The sequence below is a fragment of the Eulemur rufifrons genome, chromosome 18 (assembly GCF_041146395.1).
Source record: "Eulemur rufifrons isolate Redbay chromosome 18, OSU_ERuf_1, whole genome shotgun sequence".
NCBI lineage: Eukaryota > Metazoa > Chordata > Mammalia > Primates > Lemuridae > Eulemur > Eulemur rufifrons.
Genome location: NC_091000.1, coordinates 18,861,164 through 18,883,547, shown reverse-complemented (window position 1 = coordinate 18,883,547; position 22,384 = coordinate 18,861,164). Strand labels below are relative to the sequence as shown.

At 33.0% G+C, this 22,384-nt stretch overlaps 1 protein-coding gene across 2 annotated transcripts in view; it reads right to left on the bottom strand.

Annotated features, from left to right (window-relative positions):
• The window catches only part of FAT4 (FAT atypical cadherin 4), a 153,930-nt gene that overhangs the window by 49,272 nt on the left and 82,274 nt on the right, over positions 1-22,384 (bottom strand). For both annotated transcript variants that reach the window (XM_069493145.1, XM_069493146.1), the window contains 4 exons: positions 20,899-21,160; positions 19,229-19,579; positions 12,634-13,556; positions 11,811-11,985 (listed from right to left, as the gene is read on the bottom strand). In XM_069493145.1, the coding sequence (XP_069349246.1) occupies positions 11,811-11,985; positions 12,634-13,556; positions 19,229-19,579; positions 20,899-21,160 (1,711 nt within the window). The remainder of the gene's footprint in view (positions 1-11,810; positions 11,986-12,633; positions 13,557-19,228; positions 19,580-20,898; positions 21,161-22,384) is intronic.

The window sequence follows — 22,384 nt, the reverse complement described above, 5'->3', positions numbered from 1 at the left end:
AGAGGGTGCATACAATAAATTGAGAGAAGAGATAAATAAATCAAGGTTCCAGAGACAAAGGATGGGAGGAGATGCAGGGTTCTTCAATCTCGTTTACTTATATCTTGCTCTACTCACTAAAAATCAGAAGTCATCTGTAAAATCGGAATAATCGGAAGAGACTCTACCCAAAGTGATGTTGTGGGGAATGTGATGTGCTTAGGATAATAGCAAGCACACAGCAGAAATACATTCTGTTACTCATGCTTGTTCTTGAACTTGTTTTAGAAACAAGAAAAATAGAAATTGACTAACATATAAAAAATCTATTTTTAATTATATAGATTTCTGTATTATGGTTCTCAGGGCTTTTCTCCCCACAAATCTTTCAACTCAATTAATATTATTCAGGAACACATTCTGAATCATAATTCAACCCAATAATTGATTTGTAGTAAAAATATATGGGACCCAGTTCTCAAAAAATTCATAGCTTTGTGGAAGACATATTAAATTGGAAATTTTGAAATACAAAACTTAAAAAATTACAGTGAGCTTTTAAGGAAGACTTGCATGTTTCTTATCATTGCACTCAAAATCACAATGCTAAATTTACTAAGAAAATAATCCAGCAACTGCAAGCAAAGGTTTTATCTTTGGTATTCTAAAGTGTCTGGTGGTACACATATGGAAAACCACATAAAATGATGACTAACTCATTTGGTCAGGGACATGTGATTTCTTTCTTTGTCTATAAACTACATATTGTTGCTCACATGTTTTCTGAGTTAGTAAGCAAACAGAGGGGGGAAGAAAAGCCTGTTTACCCAAAAAACTTTCAGCAAGTTCAATCTCACTGTCTTCATACCAGAGAATATTTTATTTTTCCAGATGATTTTCAAAGCATCCCAGTGACAACCGATAATCCTGGCTTGAGAACTGGCCCCACAGGTGATTCTACATCCACATGGGTCCCTTTCTTCTACAGCCAAGAACTTTCCCCGGAGTCCTCTTTTCTTCCCTTAGCATCTGTCACAACCCACTTTATAAGCACTTGGAGTTTTCTTCTTCTTTTCTCTTCTCAAGAAAAATGAAGCACAATCTCTGCAATTGTCTTGACTTCCTTGTTGCCCCAGGAGATGTGCACACAGGTCTTGTTATTTTGTCTTTAATTTTTTCAAGAAAATCCTCCAAAAACTGTTTTAAATTTATAAGTCTTTTACCAAGATTTTACTAACCTGAAAATTGAATTCTGCCTTTAATATTTTTGCCTTTTATTCTTGGAAATAGAGCTTACCATCTGTCCATATCATTCTACCTTCTTACTTGCCCACTAATAGCATGAGCTCCAGAAGACACAGCCTCTCAGATTTAGGCAGGAAAAAATAAAATCAGGGGAAGAAAATGGAATGTCCCTTGATTTCCAGTAAGTCTCATTGCTACAGCATTCTTGCCAGATGAGGGACCCAAGCTCCCTAGTCCTTGGCGATCACAGATCTTGGCACTTACCTTATGTGCTAATTGAATGAATGATGAAGTCATGCTTTTGCTGTTACTTTTCTGTGTTTGTTTTGCTTGCTTGTTGTTTAACCCTTTGTTTTAACTGTGTGAAGAAGTCAACTAAGGTGCTTATATTTCTGTTTCCCAACATTTTTGTGTATATATCTCATTTGAAGTGCTGTACAATGTTTACTATTACTTTATCTTCGTCCAGAGCTTTTTGCTGTCCCCAAGCTAATACACCCAACTACCTATTTGTTGTCTCCTCTTGCAAGTTACCAAAAAGCCTCAACATTAGTATGTCAAAAATTTAAATCATAATTATGGTTTGCTAACCTAGCCCATATATTTATATATAAATTGAAATATACATAAATATATAATACCTGTTATTATATATATTTTGAACACTTGATACCCAATCTATATATTATATAATAATATATGTATTGCTCATTTAATATGCAGATTCCATGAAGTAGGTATTATTGTTTAATTTTTATAATGAATACTTTGAGACTCAAAGAACTTAACTGATTTTTTTATATTCAGCCAAAATGGACAGAGAGCCAATTTTAAACACTTAAAAAAATCTTTTCTAAGTTAATAAGGCTTAGATAAAACTATGCTACTCTTACTGCAGACATTTTACTGTATATTATTATCATTATTATCAACATAACTCCTGCCATATCCTCTATTAACTTACAAACTGAGAGCAGGAATACTTCTGTTTAATTAATTTTTATTATATATAGACCTATAATGAATACCATGATGCCTTGTGCTCTGTATTAACTTCTCCTTTCACTTTATATATGGAAATAATGGTCGAGTGACTACATGGCTGAAAGTTCAAAGAATCAAATACTTCTAGAAATACACAATCTGAGACCATAGGCCTTAGCCTACAGCTGGGGTCAGAGAACAAGACTGCAGACAAAGGTCAAAGTTTGGAGATAGTATGCTGCTTAGAAACAGAGGGTCCCAATTAAACCTGAATCCCATGAGAAGAATCAGAATACTAAGGGCCAACGTTTAGCTCAGATAGATCTGATAATGATGAATTATATAGGTGGTGGCGTAATGGGGCAAGATTGTTCAATTTCATCTGGGATTGATTTATGAGAACCAGATGCAATCAGAAAGAAACAACAAGATGGAAGTGACACAGGTTCCTGATGGAGGATAGTGAGCCAATGAAAGGGGTGGAATATAAATGAAATAAAAGGTCAAGTTCTCAGAAATTTGTATTTGAGTCTAGGAGGGTACAGTGGACATTTGAATTAGAAGTCAGAATTATAATTAAAAGCCAAAAGTCTACTTATAATTAGTAATCAGCAGATAAAAGAAAATTCAAATTTCAATTTTTTTAAATTATATATATTTTATATATATGTGTGTGTGTATCTATACAAATATAAATATAAAATAAACAGGTAAATTGATGAGGGCTTTTTAAAATTTTTAGAGAAAATAGCAAAAAATACATATTATTCTAAATGGCATTTTTTAAAGTGTGCAAAAACCAAATCATGCACACACACATGTGCACAAGCACAAACACACACACACAGACACACACACACACAGATTGTCCACCAATTAATCCTCTTATTGTTCATTATATTATGGCTAGTCCCAGGCATTGTCTGAGTCACATGTTATACCCTTGAATTTGGAAAATGATTAAACTCGTATTGCCTTTTAAGACTCGTGTCTTAATAAGCTCAAATATATCAAAATGGAGTTCAAAGAAATTTAAAATAAGATTTCAAAACGAAAAAAGTTTGAGGCAACTGCTCTATCAGAAAACACACAAGTATGATAAATGAGTCTAAATGACTAAAGTTCAAATGTTAGGCAAATTACATTTTTATGTTAGTCCCTATAAATTAAACATACTTTACTGAAACATGAAAAACTATTCAGCAGAAATAGAATTTTTGCTTAACTGAAATCTGTTGCTTTGCAACAAATCCGATTTCATTCTTGACATCAAACATTTGGTGAATGGGTCCCCTGACTGGGTGTGTGTTTGTTGTAATAAAGTATTAGCTTCTTTTTTCCCATGAAGTAAACTCATTTTTCTCACAGTGAGTAAGCCATCCACTGAAAATGTATTTAAATTCAGCCATCCTATATTAACATTGAAGATTATGTGGTTATATTTAAATTTGAATCTAGAAAATATATAAAACAAACAAGTATACAACATTTTACAGATGAACAACAGCTTTGTATTTTAAAAAGTACACTTTATAAGATAATTTATTACTGCTAATTAGTTCTATAAATATGCTTATATAAATTACATATATACACACTTAAGTATGACTTAATTATTTTCAATATTTATTCAGACATCAAAAACACTATATTTCCTTAATATAAATTGTATACTATATAGAGAGGACAAGTAAAACTAAAAGAAACAACTTAGTAATGAAAATGACACTGAAAAATTGCACAATGTGAATATGCTTAATGTCATATGCTTAAAAATGTTTAAAATGGTAAATTTTATCTTATGCATATTTTACCACAAATTAAGAAATTATAAAATAAAATATAATATTAACTAAATATTTTACCCCTACAAAAAGCACACTATGAAGAATTAACTATTTAGAGGACATTAAAAAAACAGAACTGTCAACACAGATATTGAAACTCTGAAATGGTAGAGGCTACCACTGAATTTTAAACTCGACCTACCTCCTACCACCTTAGTGAAATTATCAAATCTTGTATGTATGGAATAGTTATCAAAATAGTCTACAAAAATTAGCAAGTTTTAAAAGGATAAAATTAGAAAAAAAGAAAAAAAAATCTTATAATGAAATCGTTATTTTCTATTGTATATAATGTTTATCTCTCAGGGGATACAAACTTTTTGGTTACTATTGCAAATAGTTTATTGCCATTTCAAAGTTGAGTTTCCATTGTGTACTCAGATTTACAACTTATATGGAATAAATGAATAATAGACTGAAATCGTTTTATCAAATTTTAATTCTATGGAATATAATGGCAATTCTGGTTCTCATTCAATAGAATTTTGGAAGTTAATTTTTTTTGAATTTTTATCTTATGAAAATATAAATAAAACTCTATGTTGGAAAATTTTTCCTATTAAGGAGCAGCTGATTTAAAGATAGCTATTTAAAGAAATGATTTATAATAACACTTATGTCAATAAAGGACATGGTGCAAAGTCTTGCTTGAAATAAGAGGAAGTAAAACAATAACCAATTATCAACCTTGGAAACAAAATTCCCATCTAAGACAAATACTCCAATGGAAATAACGAAAGCTGCCTTAGACTCAAATATATAAGTTGAAAAAAATAAAAATAAAGTCTAAAAAATATATATACAAGTAAGTTAAATAAAATTAATTCCTGATAATTGAAAGTAACTCTAGCACTATTTGATTTATGGAATCATTGGTGCCTTATGAAAAGTTTTCAAGCAATTTTCATTAAACAAAGCAAGCTTTCCTACCATATTTTCCCACAAATCATACTGACAAAATGCCATCTTTCTGGAATATTTAAAAACAACTGTCTTCAGATGTAAAATGTCATATTACAGAATTCTGGCCTCTCTTTTAATTATAGAGTCATTTGTAATGAAATGACCTCCTTTAACTAAATGATATAACAGACAGTATTAATCCAAATTGTTATCATATCCTCACCAAGAAAATAAAGCATGATGATTAGTCCTTTTTGTTGTTAGCATTAACTTTTGCAAAAGCATCATGTTTTCCCTCCATGAAAGAATAATTTTCAGTCCCTGCATAAGAATGAAGTTTATTCTATTTCAGTTGGATGATAAATGCACTTAATAAGAAATGCTAATAAGTGAACTTTTCCCTGAATACTTATTAATTATGCTGATGCACAGACACTTCATAACTGAACTTTGGGCCAAATCTATAGCTGGAGTATTTCCATATCCTTTTAGTATATTAGACTATAAATAGATAGAGAAGGATAACATATTTAATTTGTGCACAGATTCATCTCCCACCCCCAAATTAAATGCAAATACACATACAGCCCAACTCACTACATTGTCTATGCATCTATGTGTATGTTATACGTACTGTATATTCTTAGTATAGTATCTAATATTTGCTTTGTACCTTATAAAACTCTTAGATATACATGTCTTCATTTGATGAGGAGAATAACCCTGTGATTTCTAATTTATGAATATTCTTACCTTACAAACGATTTTAATGAAAGAGAACCACAAGGTTTTTTTTTATTTCTAATGTTCTTTTTAATATAGAAATAATATTTAATCCAAAGTGAAGAAAATTTTATAAATATGGTCTATATAAAACAGAATATGGTAGACAAACTGACATGAGGGAAGCAGTGAGTCATGGTTAAGAAATGGTCCCTTGATCTGGTTGACTGGCTTCAAATCTTGTTCTCACTGACAAACAGCTGGATGAGACCTAAGTCAAGTCGCTTACCATGTTCTCTCTCAGGGACTACTGTAATGGCCTCCTCACTGTCACCTCTATTTCTAATCTTCGTCCCCATCACTGCTCCTCATAGTTTGTCCTCCACAAAAATCAGATCTTTTCAAAATCACTGGCTACTCCCCTGTTCAAAGCCCTAACAAGCCTCCACCTGTGGGAAGAAAGTGAGCGCGCTTTAATCTGGCCTAAGAGGCTGTGTGATCCAGCCCCTGCCTGCCTGTCATCACAGCTCTTCCTCTCTTCTGCACTAGCCCGGCCACCCAGGTCCCCTTGCTGCTCTTTGGTGGTAACAAACGTGATCCCTACTTTAAGGTTGTTTCATCTCCAGGCAACACTATTTACCAGATCTTCACAGTGAACATTCCTGATTCTACCATCAAAAATTAACCTCCAACTCGCCACTCTCCAGCCACTTGAACCTGCTTTATTTTAACTTCATCATGTTTCATATTACTCTCAGTCTATGCATTATATTTTTATTCATTTATTGCCTATCTTTCTGTCTAGAATGTAAGCTCTGTAAGGACAGAAACCTTCTTTTTTCAACACTGTCTCTTCAGCACCTGGAAGACTACCTGGAAGAGAGTGCTTCATAAACATTTTCTGACAAAATAATATCAAGATGCTTGAAAACCCACAGAAGCATAACAGCCTCATTGACTGTAATCAGCACTTATAAATAAGGTGCATTAAGTTAGCATGACAATGATTTTAATAAATGCAAAATAATAATTGGCTGCAATAATTAGCAATATTGTCATCTTCTACCTGCAAAGCCTAATGAATTCTTTATATCTTTTCCTATAAAGCAATTTAATTTGAACAATGCCTAAATTTAGCTTATTTTGAAAAAAATCAATATAGAAATTGCTGATTCCAATTAATTTCACTTCAGTTAAAAATGTTTTGAAACATTTATTTATTTCGGGAAAGAAAAATAACAGTTGCATGTTTTACTTATTAAAGTAAAATGAATGGCATATGAGAAGAAAAGGTTTTTAAATTGCATGTTTGGAAATCTGGCATGCAGAGAGTCAGCAGTATATTTTAAGGAATATTCCGATTTCCTTAAAATATTTAATAAATATGGTATAGGTGAGCAAGAATTTCGTTGAATGGCAGAAATTCTAGATGTTGATCTTTACTCTGCTGCTACCTGGGTCTGCAAACTCTGGTAAATGGCTTACTTCTTGCAGGCTTCAATTCCCTTATCTACAAAATAAAGGAAGTGGACTGGCTCATCTCCCAGAAATCCGCTGGCCAGAAAATCATCATTTTAAGTCAGATTTCTCTAACTTAGAATTTCTTTGCACATAGTTCTCTTTAAAAATCCCTCCAAACTATGCAATGAATTATAACTGTAACATCCCCAACTGTCATACCAGCTTGTTTTACTGCCTTCTCGCACACTAACTCAGTTCTTTGTAAGAATACTGACAGATATTAATGGCTCACAGGCATAAGATTATCTGTAGTTAAAAAAAAATTCTAAAGGACCTACAAAAATTACTTCCATAGATGTCTATCTATTAGAATAGTATATGCAAACCCTAAATGTTCCAAAATAAAATTCAAAATAAGCAAATTTTTCAAATTCAGTTGATGTGAAGAGTGATGGACCCTTATAGTTAAGCTACGTAAAACCATATATGTGCTGAAAAGGTACTTGGATATTTGGGAAATATGGAAGACTTACACTATTTTTGCTTTAGGATATCTAGGTTTCAGAGAATTGCCAAATGGTAAAACTTTTCAAAAGCCCATAGTTTCTGCTTATGGAGATTTTGAATTAGTGAATCAAACTAAGAAAAGGTGAATCTCAAAGCACAGAGTAGCAATAAGACCTGTCTAGAAATGTCTAATAGATAACAGAATTGAGTAAGAGCCAGAAAGTTCAGGGTAGAGTCATGAGAATATAACTCAAGCAGTATTTTAAGCACTTGAAACTGAATTAAAGCCATAAAATGCTTCAGTGGATCCTTACATATGACTGCAATTTATCACATCACACTAAACACCACAGAGCCTTAAACACTTGTGCTGCTTTTCAAAACAGAGGTCAATGTGAATGACCACAACCAATGTAGCAAAAACTTCTGGAATTTCAGCCATGATTTAAAAAAGATTTGCACTTTCCCTTTTGGAAGGTCATTTTAAAAATCTGTAAGTGGTAAATACGTAACAGTAAACTAAACACAAGTATGTTAAAGAAATATAAATAACTAGTTGCTTATTAAAATAATACGTTAGCTTTAATTGATAACTAATTATCATCATTTTCCACTCATTAAATCATTCGCTCATTCAGCAAGTATTTATCAAGCACCTATTATGTCACAGGTCCCATTGTGAGTGTTTCTGGGAATTCAGTTTTGAATAAGACTTAGGAAATTTACATTCTACTGGAAGGATGATGAGATTGGTGAGACAAACAAACTCTACTTACTCATATATTAATATATTTTATTATATATAAGCATACAATTTTAGATAGCAATTAGTGTTAAGAAGAAATCCCAACAAGGTCAAGTGATGGAGAGTGACACTGGGCACAGGGGAAGGGTGAACATTGGATCAGTGATTGGATAAATCCTCTCTGAGAAGTTGACATTTTACCTAAATATAATGATAAAATGACATGAATGCCTCATGGTCCAACAAAGCAAAACAAAACAGCTGGCTGCAGGGTACATAACTCCAGGCAGAGAGAACTATAAGTGCAAGGGCCATGGGCAGGAGAAAGGTTGGCATTTTTAACAAAGCCAGACTGACTGGCATTGGCAATGTGCACTAAATGTTCAGCAGCTGCTCTCAAGAAACAAGCCACCCCAAGCCGAAGCATTCATTGATTTCCATAGTGTAAATATATCCATGTTGGCGGATTTCAACCTAACAACATGATGACACTGAATGCAGGGTTGGGAGGAGACAAAGGTTGAGCCGGGGCCAGGGCTCCACGGCTTGTTCAAGACAAAGGCAGCAGCAGGTGGTGGTAGCCGGGATAGGTGGGCAGAGGCCCGGTCATTTAATGCCATGTGGTCAATGGTAAGACATTTAAGTTTTATTCCTAGAAACCACTGGAAGGTTTTTTTATTTTGTTTTGTTTTATTTTTTTAAGTCTGTCTGTTGCTTGTTGGATAAAGTACTGTGCAGGAGGAAAGATAGGCAGTTAGGAAGCTATCATACTAGCCAGGGCTTAGAATAAGGTGGCAGTATTAGAGATAAAGAAAAGCAGGTAAATTCAGGACACGTTTGGAAATTTTTGAGTCAGAGTTTACTTGTTAACAGACATGTTGAGTGTGGGGAACAGAGGTAGAGGAATGAAGGATAATGAGAAGTTGCCTTCGGCAATTGCGAAATGAGGGACAGAAAGCAATCGGAGGAGGGCAGGGTGGCAGAGGGCAGTCAGAAAGTGTTACTTTGGCCTTACTAAGCTTGAGATGTCTAGCAAACATGTTGACTAATATTCTATTAACAGCTAAAATAAACCATTCTCTTAGCTATTCTGGCCAATAAACTGTTCATGCAGGTATCAGTATTTCCACATATAGATACGACCACGAAGGAACACGCAGGTTTTCCAAGGTTATGTAGCTGGGAAATGGCAGAGGTAAGATTTGAACCTAGGTTTAACTCTAAATCCTATGTATTTAAACCTAGGATACACGTTCATTTGAATTAATTAAAATAATTTTTAAAGCGTGCTGTTCTGATTTCTCTGATAATTCCCTGCTACTTGCCACATTAAAAATATATTATTTATTGTGCATATGAGAAAATGGTAAGGCATAAGGCAGACTCTAGTAAGGAAGTCTACTTAGAAATAGACTGTCTAACCATGTGAAGGACATTAACCCATTTAGAGCAAGCTCCCCTCTTAGAAGAACCCACGTAGTAGTACCTGCATTACTGTACCAGGCAGATGCTTTAGCCTCCTAGGAGTTTCTATAATACTTGGTACAGTACATATTTCTAAAAGAAATAACAATAAGTAATGCATAATGAAGGCAGAATATCCATACTTTTAATTATAGATAAATAAAATATCATCAATAATTGAGTTGTAGTCTGCTTAGCAATTTAATCCTATAGGAAAAGAATGAGCTAGAATTATACTCCGTTCTGGTTTTGTTATTTAGAAATGTAACATTCAGTCCCACACACATATGATAGTGTGGTTGTAGCTTATTTTGAGCAGTAGACAAGAGTAGAGAGTTTCCAGATGTGCTACTCTATAGCTATGCAGTCAGTAAATTAAAAATATGATGATAGTTGGAATGCTAATGTTTTCTCCCCCCAAAAGTCAAAGATTTAGAGGTTTGCATGATTAAAAAGCTGCCGCTTCAATTTCTACTATATTGCCAAAGTTGATCTATCTTTGGGCTGCCATCAAGCAAGAGCTTAAAAAGAGCAAAGGAAAAGTGATTTGTGAGATAAGGAATAAAACTCTCAAACTTTTTTCTTCAGAACATTTTGATATTTTCCAGGTCCTTAGAACACTACGAATTTGAGAATAACATGGCATCTGGGATCTAAAAGATGCCACATTTTTTTGAATTTTCACATGTCATCTACCAATTTGACTTTTAAATCATAGCAGTGAATATGTATTTTAAGTTTTGTGTAAGAGACCTCATTCCCAGAAAACAGGATCAAACTGCAGATTCTAAAACCTGATATCTAAAACTCCCACATTCTCCCAAAAAAGTGGTTAAAAAGTGTGCATAGAATTGCGGTTGCACATTGCACATGAGTTTTAATGATATCAAAAGTACGCCAGGGAAGTAACTGAACATAGAATTGTGGTCACACATGAGTTTTTGAAAAAATCATCTAGTTTGACTTTTTTTTTTCACAATATCTGATTGCTTTCTACATCACCCATATCAAGTGATCTTCAGATGTCTAATTGAATACTTTGCCCCCAGTGGCCTCAGAAACACCAGTCCATTTTGGGGCAGCTTGAATAAAAGCACTCATAGAGAGTTGTGCTTTGGGATAAGGGTCACAAAAATGCCTTACTTTCCAAGACTGCCAAAATACTTTGACCTAAGGCACCAGTGTCACTGAAATTCATTTTTGCCTCCCATCATGCTCTTTAGCTCCATTTTTAAGGCCCAGTATGGCAGTCTTCCAAACACATTAATTTTACTGATAATTTAAATTTTCACTCATTATAACTCAGGACTCTCCATAAATCATAACCCCTCTATCTCAATATTGGACAAAATTTTCACACACCTGGTCTTCACATTTCTCATTTAATGGCAACAGTCCTTCATTGAAATTAGTTACACTTCTGCTATTTGTTCTTATATTAAGAATTCTAAGTCTCTGGTTTTCCCCCAGATTTCCCAGTTTGGCTCCTTGATACCAGGACTTGGTTCTTGAGCAGTCTGTGCATTTAGATAAATGCTTTACTGAACCTGTTTCTTGTCCAAGTTCCTCCTAACAGGCTCACTCACCCATGTCTATCATGAGAGAATAGAGGACTAGAACCATCTGAATGTTTTCAAAGCTGAAGTACTTTAAATGCCTCCTTCCTCAAGCGATAGAGCGTAAGGTCACACCCAGAGGGACTCTGGTGGCTTAGGGGTCAAGGATGCATTCTGTTTTACAGGAAGAGAGCTTTGCTTGCGATGTTCTTAAGCCCTTACTACTTACATAGAAATTTCATAAAGTGATTTATGTGCTATAAATTATATACCTATAATCCAGAATTTCAAGAATTAGTAAATTTCAACAAATATTTAATTTACTAGTACACAAAACATACTTTCTTTCACTCATGAAGAAATTATTCACAATTGACAAGGTTGCAATGGACTTACCTGAATCTGTAGCTGTAATCATTAAGACAAAGTGCTCCTTGGTTTCCCTGTCCAGACTCTGTGTTACTTTAAGTTCTCCACTGGCCGAGAGAGTAAAAGCATTGTCTTCATTACCACCAAAAAGAACATATGAGAGTTTGCTGTTAGATCCTTGATCATCATCTCTTGCCACCACCTGTAGGAGAGAATAGTACACGCCATGGATGTGAGCAAAATAAAGACAATGCATCCAATAGAATTAAATGTATTCATTAAAAATAACAAGGTAGAACCACACTCAAAGATTCCTAAGATGTATTTTTTTCAAGTAAAAAATGAAAAAGTGCAGTATAGTGTATATTGCATAAGTCTATTTATGTAAAAATATGCCAAAAACTAAAGCATAGAACTAATGCATAGCATTTTTGGAAGGCTTCACAAAAATTTTTAATAGCAGTTTCACCTGGGTAATTGAATTTATGAAGAGAGAAGGTAAAACAATATTTGTAGCAAATTTTTGAAACATTTACATCATTTTATTTTCTTACTATGTGCAGATATTACTCTCAGTGAAACAAATTCAAAACCACAAATACATAAATGTGTGCAACATGGATATACACAAAAGAATGTAATTGAAATGCAATATTTTTATCTATGACAAAATTAATAGGTTCTTAGGTTTGGTGTTTATAAACCTTTTCAAGATTTGCTATATCTGTAATTGAGCATTTATGGATGAGAATGGGGAGAGGGTAGGGAAGCATGAACATTGTAGAAGGAGGGGGATTTTCAGTTAGATGTCTGATAGTGAACACATATTGCTTTATTTAAATATACTGACCTGAAGAATTGTTCTGGGTAGTGTCTGTAAATTCTCAGGGACATTTACAGAATATGGAGATAGCTCAAATATAGGAACAAAATCATTAATATCCAGTAGGACAATGCTCACGGTAGAGGTATCAGTTCTGGGGGTGCTGCCCCGATCTGTTGCCTGAACAGTTAAAAGGTAAGTAGGGTTCTTCTCTCTGTCCAAAGGCTTAGCCACAGTGATGGCACCTGTGACAGAGTCTATTCGAAATTCCTGATTGGCATTACCATCAACAATGCCATAGCGAACCTGTCCATTTGTACCTTCATCTTCATCTGCTGCAAATACTTGTATTATGTCTGTTCCAGTAAGTGTGTTTTCATTAATCTCCACTTTATACAAAGTTTGTGCAAAAATGGGGTTGTTATCATTGATGTCCAGTACCATAACCACAACTTCTGTAGATGAAGAGAGAGACGGTTGACCTTTGTCTGTAGCCACCACTGTCAGAGTATAATTAGAAACCTCTTCTCTGTCCAGTTCTCCAGTGAGCCTCACTTCACCGTCAATGGTTCCAATACTGAACTTGTTTCCCAAAGGGTTCAGCAGGGTGTACTCAATGTAGCTGTTTGGGCCACTATCTGGGTCAGTTGCTTGGGCTTTGAATACAACAGTATCAATAGGTGTGTTTTCTGGAATGTATGTCAACTTAGGGGAAAGAAATGCTGGTGGGTTATCATTTACATCCAACAAAATAATGGAGACTTGAGCAGTGCTCGTGAATCTGGAGGCTGCAAGCTGTGGTAGGTCATGCACCTGAACAACCAAGTTGTAGAAGGACTGACTTTCCCGATCCAGGGCTTTTAGAACTTTAAGTACGCCATTCTTGTCAACTGTGAACTGTCCGAGGCTATCACCTGAAGCAATGCTATAAGCCAATTGAGAGTTGATGCCTGAAATTGAGGGAAAAAATAAAACTTTCTTAAATGTATGCTGATAGCAAACTAAGCTGCAGCAAATCTTCTGGCCTGCTTGATATATTGTACACTCAGAAACACTTTAAGAATGATTTAGCTGCAGTTAATTTATTTAGTAAATAATGCAAACATATAACTCTTTTCCTGCTAACTTTTGATCTGAAAAGATGTTTACAATCTGGTGAACAAATGATCTATGTATTGCTTGCTATTTACTAGGGTGTTGAAATGTTAAATTACAAAAGTAAAAGTATTCCGTAGAGTGGATATTTTTCTATACTTTTCCTTATTTCTACCACATAATTCCCGATGGTCCAATACTAACAGGGCCACACTCTATACTATTAGCCAAACATTTATAACTTCAGTAATTTATTGAAGCCAACACCAATTTTCAGAGAAGGGTAATAAAATGTTCTGATGTATGGCATTACTCATGGATGCTGTAAGTCTACTTTTATATTTCTTGTCAGAACCAATAAATACTTATTAATTCCTATTAAGCATCTAGCCAAGTAATAGTCTTCGAGTAAGTAGTTCTTTCTCAAACTTTATTATATATATTTAAAGTTTTTAAAAAATTTTCTTTAAAGGAATCATTAGCAGTGAAACTATACATAAAAGTCTCGAAATACAAATGCTCATACTATCACTGGGCTATATTTAGATAATGCCTATTTTTCTTAGGAACATGTATCATTTTTTAAGTTAAAAATATATCTAAATCCTTAACTCTGAAAATCATTGCAAAGAATCCTATAACAAAGATAACATGGAGACTAGATCCGCCTATTGTTTTAGTAAATAATTTGAAGGTAAATAACAAATAAGCATTGAAAACAGAAAGAAAAAGTCAGATTTTTCTGCCTCAGAGTGGTGTTTTCTTCACTGGTCATAATGCCATGTGTATTTTTACAGTTTATCTGAAAGATGTTGGGAATATTAGAGGATATTGTGATAAGATACATATTATGCACCTAGATAATCCATCTTTAGCAGAGATTTTATACTTTGGGACTCAGGAATATCTACTGAGTAACATGAATTGCTTACAAATAGCCCCTATGTTTCTAAAGTTAATTAACTATCCAGGTTTCTGAATTCCACCTATCAGAAATGATGTCTACTCTTTCCCAAGAGCCTTCTAGAACAATTTAATCAGCTTTTTGCTCTTTATTTATTTTAAATATTCTTTTTTTAGTATTCTATGACTGCTTCAGTTAGCTTTTGCCTTTTCTTGAACTTCATCAAGTTTTTTACAAAGGCAAACTTTACCTGAGTAATGAGATTTTCCTTTCTACCATGTAGGGCTTGTTCTTCTTAAAAATGCCACAATTACTTTTTTCCCGTGATTTTACGGTCTTTAAATAAAGTCCTTTGCCTAACTTGATGCGTAGGAAAAATATTTATAAAGATAACTTTCAGGCACTGGCTATTGACAAAAATTTCTAGGGTAAACAATGGTTGAGTTGAACTTAGAAAAGGTAGGGTTTCCCCCCTCATTATAAGTCCTGGCTTTTAACCTTTACAGCTTATTTAAGACTATTCACAAGTGAACAAAGCAGAGGTTATACAGTGTGGAATACTTAGGAGCCTGAGGATCAGGAAAAAGATGAATAAATAAAGCTAACACAGGTTACCGGTCAATTCACCAGCAGGAGAGAAAGAGAATTTTAAGATCTGGATAGAACAAAGCCAACAGCCTACTTCAATTCCTTATAACAAAATGCCAAAGGTTTTGAAGGATAAAATGTCCTAGCAATTTCACATACACACACAATTGGTGGAACTTTTTATTTTTGATTATGTATATATATGTATATTCACAAATATTTATATATGTTATATATATATAATCTAATTACTTTTTAAGGAAATTTTCTGCATTTCCTATGACCAATCTACCAGCAAATATTTAGTTCCTATTGTTTTGAGGCCCACATTCAGACATTATTAGAAACAGTTATGAAAACACCTGAATAAAAATAATATCAACAGAGATATAAAATTTAGTTCTACAAAAGCATATAAAAATCTTTCCTATCCATGATCAAAGGAGGTTAAACAGACTGACAAAATTTCACATGGCTGTGAAGTGATGGTCTAACATGTCCACATAAATCAACAGCAATGGGAGCAATTAAAGCAAGAATCTGAATATCCTTAGTCCACCATGTCTGCTGCTTCCTTGGGTAAACAGCTAAATTGCAGAGGCAAAAAGAGAACATGATACCGAGATTTTATGGCCTTGCTGTAAACTGCAGAACAGCCTCTTTTATAAAGGGGAAAAGTTTGGTAAATGGGTGAGTGGAGGAAGTAATAAATTTTAAACTAACTAGAATTAGAAAAAAAAAATTGATCTTATACTGTAATCCATAATGACAAATATATTAGGTAGCAATATTAAAAGTGAACTGAAGATAACAATTATTATCTTTGATAAAACAAACATAAAAATTTAACAACTTTTGCACAAAATATTACAACACTAGGAAATAGTTCTCATTTCAGGAACCAAAACCCAACTGGTGCAATTATAGGCCACGGAAGCCGTCTACATTTACTTTACTGTAAAGAAAAGGACTTTTCATTTCCTGACAAGTCTAATAAGTAACTTTGGGCACATGCTCTATATCTAAAAATACATGTGGACATATTAAAACTCAAAATTCTCCCTATACATTTGTAGTATTCTGAAAAATACTAAGCATGGACCATTTTTCTCTCTCTCTTTGTATCAAATATCTGAACTATGAAACAGTAAATATATTATTTTTAAATTCTACACTTTATCCATAACTGTTGGAACTTGAATTTAGTGGGCTATAAAAGCCCACTTTAACTTAAAACAGCCCACATTTCAAACCCTTTATGTTCAATGCTCTGAAAGTCGTTTAGTTACATGATTCTTCTAGCAGTTTCATTGTTGTATGTATGGTTCTGTTATAGATAGACAGATAGATAGATACAGATTGGATTTCATCCTTATGAATAATTTATCTCCAGGAAGCATAGCCTACAAAATATATAAAAATATACATACATAAACATATATAAATAACAAAACATTTAAAAAAATGATAGGTATATAGTTCCATGTTTAAAAATGTATATTTATTCACAATCTATAAATATTATCTTATGATTTCTATAAAGAACTAACATTTGTCAACTTTTCACATTGCTGCAACACATACAAGTGTTCTGGATAACATTCATTTTTATGAAGCAGTTTCAACCTCAAAAGATCACTAGAATATGAAACTCATTGACTAGTCAAATGGTCTTCACTGTGCACTAAGAATATATGGGTATATTTATTCAGCAAAAATTACCATTGCTTTATTAGCAAAGCATTCTTACATGATTCCCCAATATTTTCACATGTATTATTCTAGAAGTTTATTATTTCTAGAAGCCTCATGATTAATACAGATATTACTTATGAAAACAGTAAAATATTTGCTTTATTCTTATGAATTGTCATGTGACCTAAATTTTAAACTGAGAGAATCTATATGCAGATAACAAAAAATGTTAAATTTATTTTCATATAAAACTACCTCACTTAAGAAGATGACAATATTACCTTATTAAGAACTTTCTGATCAGAAATTAAGAATAATTAGTTAATTTAAAAACATCTGAATAATAGTGTTTGAGAAAAACTTTGAGAATCTTTAGTGTAATTGAGTTGGCACATTTTGCATGCAAGGTTAGTTACCCTTTCACAGCCTTATCATTGTCCTTGAAATTCAGCAAGAACAGGAACTCTGTCCTATATTTCAGGCCAAGGTACAGGAAATTACACTGATAAAAGTATTCAAAACTAAAACAATGAATAAAAGTAGCTTGAAACTTTTACTCTACACAATTAAAGAAAAAAATCCATGAAAAGTGACTTGGAGTCAATGGTTAATGTATTTCTTTGCTTACATGTGCACGGAATATTCCATTAGGTGTTGACAAAGAAAGCTTATTTTATGCTATTTTCCCAGTTTCCCTACACTTGAAGCTATGAAAGTAAATGAAATTTATTGTAGAGGAGCACACAATTCTATGAAACAATGGGCTCTCTTTGATGCCAAACAAATCAGAAAGGAAAATGGTGGAAAATTCTTCACTACAGAAGGCTTAAGCACAGTCACAGGGACAGAGAACTTAAAAATGTATGAGTAGCATTGAAAATATTCATATTCAGGAAAGAGGTAAACTAAAAGTTATGATAACAGAGAAATTAATCTCTAAAGTAGCAATTAATCTCAATTATGTATAGATGACTAATTGGAGCCCATCCACAGACTTGGGATGAGGTATGTGAAATGGCGTGTTCCACATTCTTAGGCCAGGACTCAGTATATACTAAATATTTGACAGAGCTCAGTTATTGATATTATTATTAATATTGCTATGATGAGTAGTAGTATTATTGGCAATAGTAGTAGTAAGAGTAGTAAAACTAGATTACAGCTGCATCTATGGTAGACATATTCATGTATCCAATTTTAACTGTACTTGAATAAGACGAGGAAACTTCAAAAGGCACTTAATGAATTCTAAAGAAAGTATTTCCAATTTCGTTTATTGAAACATATATAAAGTCCTGTGCTTTTTGCTTCTCATATCTTTCCAAGTGCCATTTCTAGACACTACTGAAATGAAACTAAGTATAGAACAGAATGTTAAAATAGAATGGTATTCTGAGATTACATAAATCATCAAAGTCGTAAGAATGAGAAAATTCTAAATTGAGGTAGATATGCCTATGGTACTTGGCATTCCTTAGGTTAGAGACCTATTTCCTCTTCCCTTGTTTTGTATACTGATAGGACATTTAGTTGCATCCAGTGGAAGGGAAAACAATATATTAATTTTCCAAATAATTTGGCTAAAGACTAGTAATCTCTACAATGCTATCTTTAATGCTATCTTATCTGATATGCATACTTGTAAAACAAGTCTTGGAAGAAAGGCCAGAGTGTAAGCTTTTAAAAGAAAGTATACCAAATGCTTTTGCAATAAATAGAAATCAAACATATGTAAAGTACAGAGTTAGTGCAAAATCTCAACTTGAGTATATAACTTAAACAGATTCGAGACTCTCCTTTGAGTCAAAGCAGGAAAGCTTGCTAAAATATTATTAGCAATTCTGGGGTCAAAAATATAAAACTTAGTTATACACTTCTAAGTATTTTTCTTTAAGGATTTAGTTTCCTTTAGTTTTGAAATTTTATCATTTTTAAGTTCAAATAATATATATATACATAAATATTTTTATTTATATAGTAAAAACCTACCAAAAATTGTCTTATGACTTACTTCTACATTACTAAACTTTTACTGGAAAAAAAGAAGGTAGTTTATATATTTTATATAATGATGAAAGGTATGCTGTGTAATTATAAATACATATAAATTTAATACAATTTATAAATACAATAATTATAAATAAGAACTCAACTGATAAAATATTTAATTTTTAAAATCTTCTATAGTTAAGTTATAATTCTATTCCTTGACTTTGGACCTATAGTCACAAAATGAAAATTTGTGACAACTGAACAGGTTAAATAACTATAATATAAAAGACATTTTTTTCAGTGACATTTTAATGAAGTTTTTAAAAGCGTATTAAATAAAGTACATACCGTCATCTGCGTCAGTAACATTAAACACAAGAACAGTAGATCCTAGAGGTAGATTCTCCATTAAAGATGTGCTATATGAATTCAAGCTGAAAATAGGTGGATTATCATTTACATCTAGAATATTGAAATAAACTCTGATGGTAGTAAATTGTCCCCCACCGTCTTCAGCTCGAACAGTGAGGATATAATATTGCTGAGTTTCAAAATCTAATACTCGAGTCAAATTAAAGACTCCAGTAACTGGATTCAAGAAAAAGATGCCATCTTCATCATCTTCATTCACAACATATGTAATTTCTCCATTCACACCAGAGTCATCATCCGTAGCTAAAATAGCTGCTACCAAAGAACCTATCAAAAAGAATAAATTAATAGTCTAAAATTAGTGAAACAAGGGGTATTACTCAGACAATAAATACAAAGTCACCAAAAATATATTTGTACAGTAAAATATCTTAACTACAGAACCACTATGAAAACACAGTGAACACAACATTCCACAGATTTCTACATTAACACGGATCCCAACATTCCCATGTATCGATAAAACATATATAACACATTAGATAACCAGTGCATCTCAGGTTGCAGTGCAAATGTTCTGGTTGATTAATCCTACTCTGACATTATTTTTCCACCTAGCAGTACCAATTCATAAACATATTGATGAATTGAGTGAACATATACTGTAGCACAATGCTAGTGTCAGGAACTGAGGATGCCAAGAAATAATATAGATTTATCCCCTGGGGAGATCACTCCATAGCTCATATGGTCATTGCTATAATTAAGGCAAGCAATAAATGTGATACGAATTTCATGTAGGATATGTGCAACACATCTTGGGCAATAAAACTGTAGAAAGAAGTAGTCCCCTATAAATGTTTGATTCCTTTGCCAAATGGCGTTTCCAGACCATATGCCTTATCATGCATACTCATTCCAAATGTAATTCAGAATAAAATTTTAATTTTAGATAAAAATTTCCAATAATGGGAATGAAGCATACACACATACCAGAAATATGGATATTGAGTACTCAGACTCAACAATCCCAATATAATATGTTCAAAGAGGCAAGATTATAAATCAAGATTCAGATTTTAGTAATACTGGGCACCTGCCAATATCCAAGTTTCATGATACAAACTCACAAATATTTTCTAAATTAACCTTTACCCTAACTCTAACAGAATTTAGTTTTTATTTGATAGAAGAAAAAAATTCAAGCTAAGAGAAATGAATTAATTTGTCCTTGGTCACACAGTAAGTATTTAGAACCAGTAGTCACAGTTTTCCATGTACTTTTTTTGTTCTATTTATACACAGCAGCATAAGCACATTAGACATTTTTAAAGTGGAAAAAGAGTATCCAAACCGTAGTTGCCAGAAAAATTAACAAGCCATGTCACAATACTTTCAGACACAGAAATACCTATAATTAGTAATCAGATAAATGGCTAGCCTCATTCAGTCTCAAAAATCTAGCAATTTGCTTGGGAATTGTAGCAAAGATGGTTAATTAAAAGACTCAAAAATCCAGCATATATATTTTTATAGCTAGTAGCATATGGTAAAAATTAGTCACTAATTGAGAGCAGCCAAAATATAGTCTGTAATTTTAGTCAAAGGTGATCCTTACAAAATATACTTAAGGGCATGTCACCTACCAGGGATGGTGTCTTCTGGGATGTCAAAAGAGTACACAGGTCTGGAGAACTTGGGTGTGTGGTCATTCACATCACTGACAGTGATATTAATTCTCATATCCGAGGACTGAAGACCATCATCAGCACGAACCAGCAATGAATATTTGGAACGGCGTTCCCTGTCCAGCCGCTTGGTTGCTATCAAATCTCCAGATTCAGGGTCAATGCGGAAACTATCATCAGCTCCACTAATGATAGTGTATGTCACAAGAGCATTTGCACCCTAAAAAAAGAGACCAAGGAGCTGAACTACTGGAATTAGAATACTAGAAGTGAGAGCATTGCTCCTTATATTTCTTTTCAACATGTATTTGACAAAGTGAGGCTTTTTGGCTTTAAGTTCACATGATATAGGATTTTGAAAGGTAATAGGAGGTAAACTTAACTAAGGAGGTGAAAGATTTGTACTGAAAATTATAAAACATTGATGAAAGAAATAAACAAACAAATGGAAAGATATATCTATGTATCAGAAGACTCAATATTATTGAAATTTCCATAATATCTATGCAATCTGCAAATGCAATACAATCTATATCAAAATCCTAATGACATTTTTTACAGAAATAGAAAAACAATTCTAAAATTTATATATGGAACTACAAAGGACCCTGAATAGTCAAAACAATCTTGAGAAAGAAGAACAAAGCTGGAGGCATAATGCTTCCTGATTTTAAAATATATTACAAAGTTAAGGTAAATTTCAAAAGTACAGTACTGGCATAAAAACAGATATATACACCAATAGAACAGAGTAGAAAGCCCAGAAATAAATCCACACATAATGGTCAACTGATCGTCGATAAGGGTGCCAAGGATATACAATGCCTAAAGGATAGCCTCTTCCAAAAACAGTGTTGGGAAAACTGGATAGCCACATGCAAAAGAATGAAATTAGACAGTTTTCTTACACCATACACAAAAATCAGCACGGAATGTATTAAAGAGTTACATAAGACATGAAACTGTAAAATTCCTAAAAGAAAACTAAAAGATGGTCTTGGCAATGGTTTCATGGACATAACCCCAAAAGCACAGGAAACAAAAACAAAAACAGACAAGTAACACTGCATAAAACTAAAAATCTTCTGTATAGTAAAGGAAACCATCAACAAAATGAAAAGACGAACTATGAAATAGAACAGAAGGCTTGTAAATTACATATCTGATACATAAATAAATCTTCAGTTATGCAAGGTAAATAATTTCTAGAGCTCTGCTCTATAACATTGTGCCTACAGTTAACAGTACTGTATTGCACTCTTAAAAATCTATTAAGAGGGTAGATTTCTTGTTAAGTGTTTTTACCACAATAAAATAAAAAATAAGAAAGGTAACAGAAGAGTATACTATTTTATAGTCTTTCACCATTCACTCCCCTAAATAACATAACAAGTTTAAGCCTTCAATATTAGCTTTATTTTTTTAACTCATAAAATATACACAT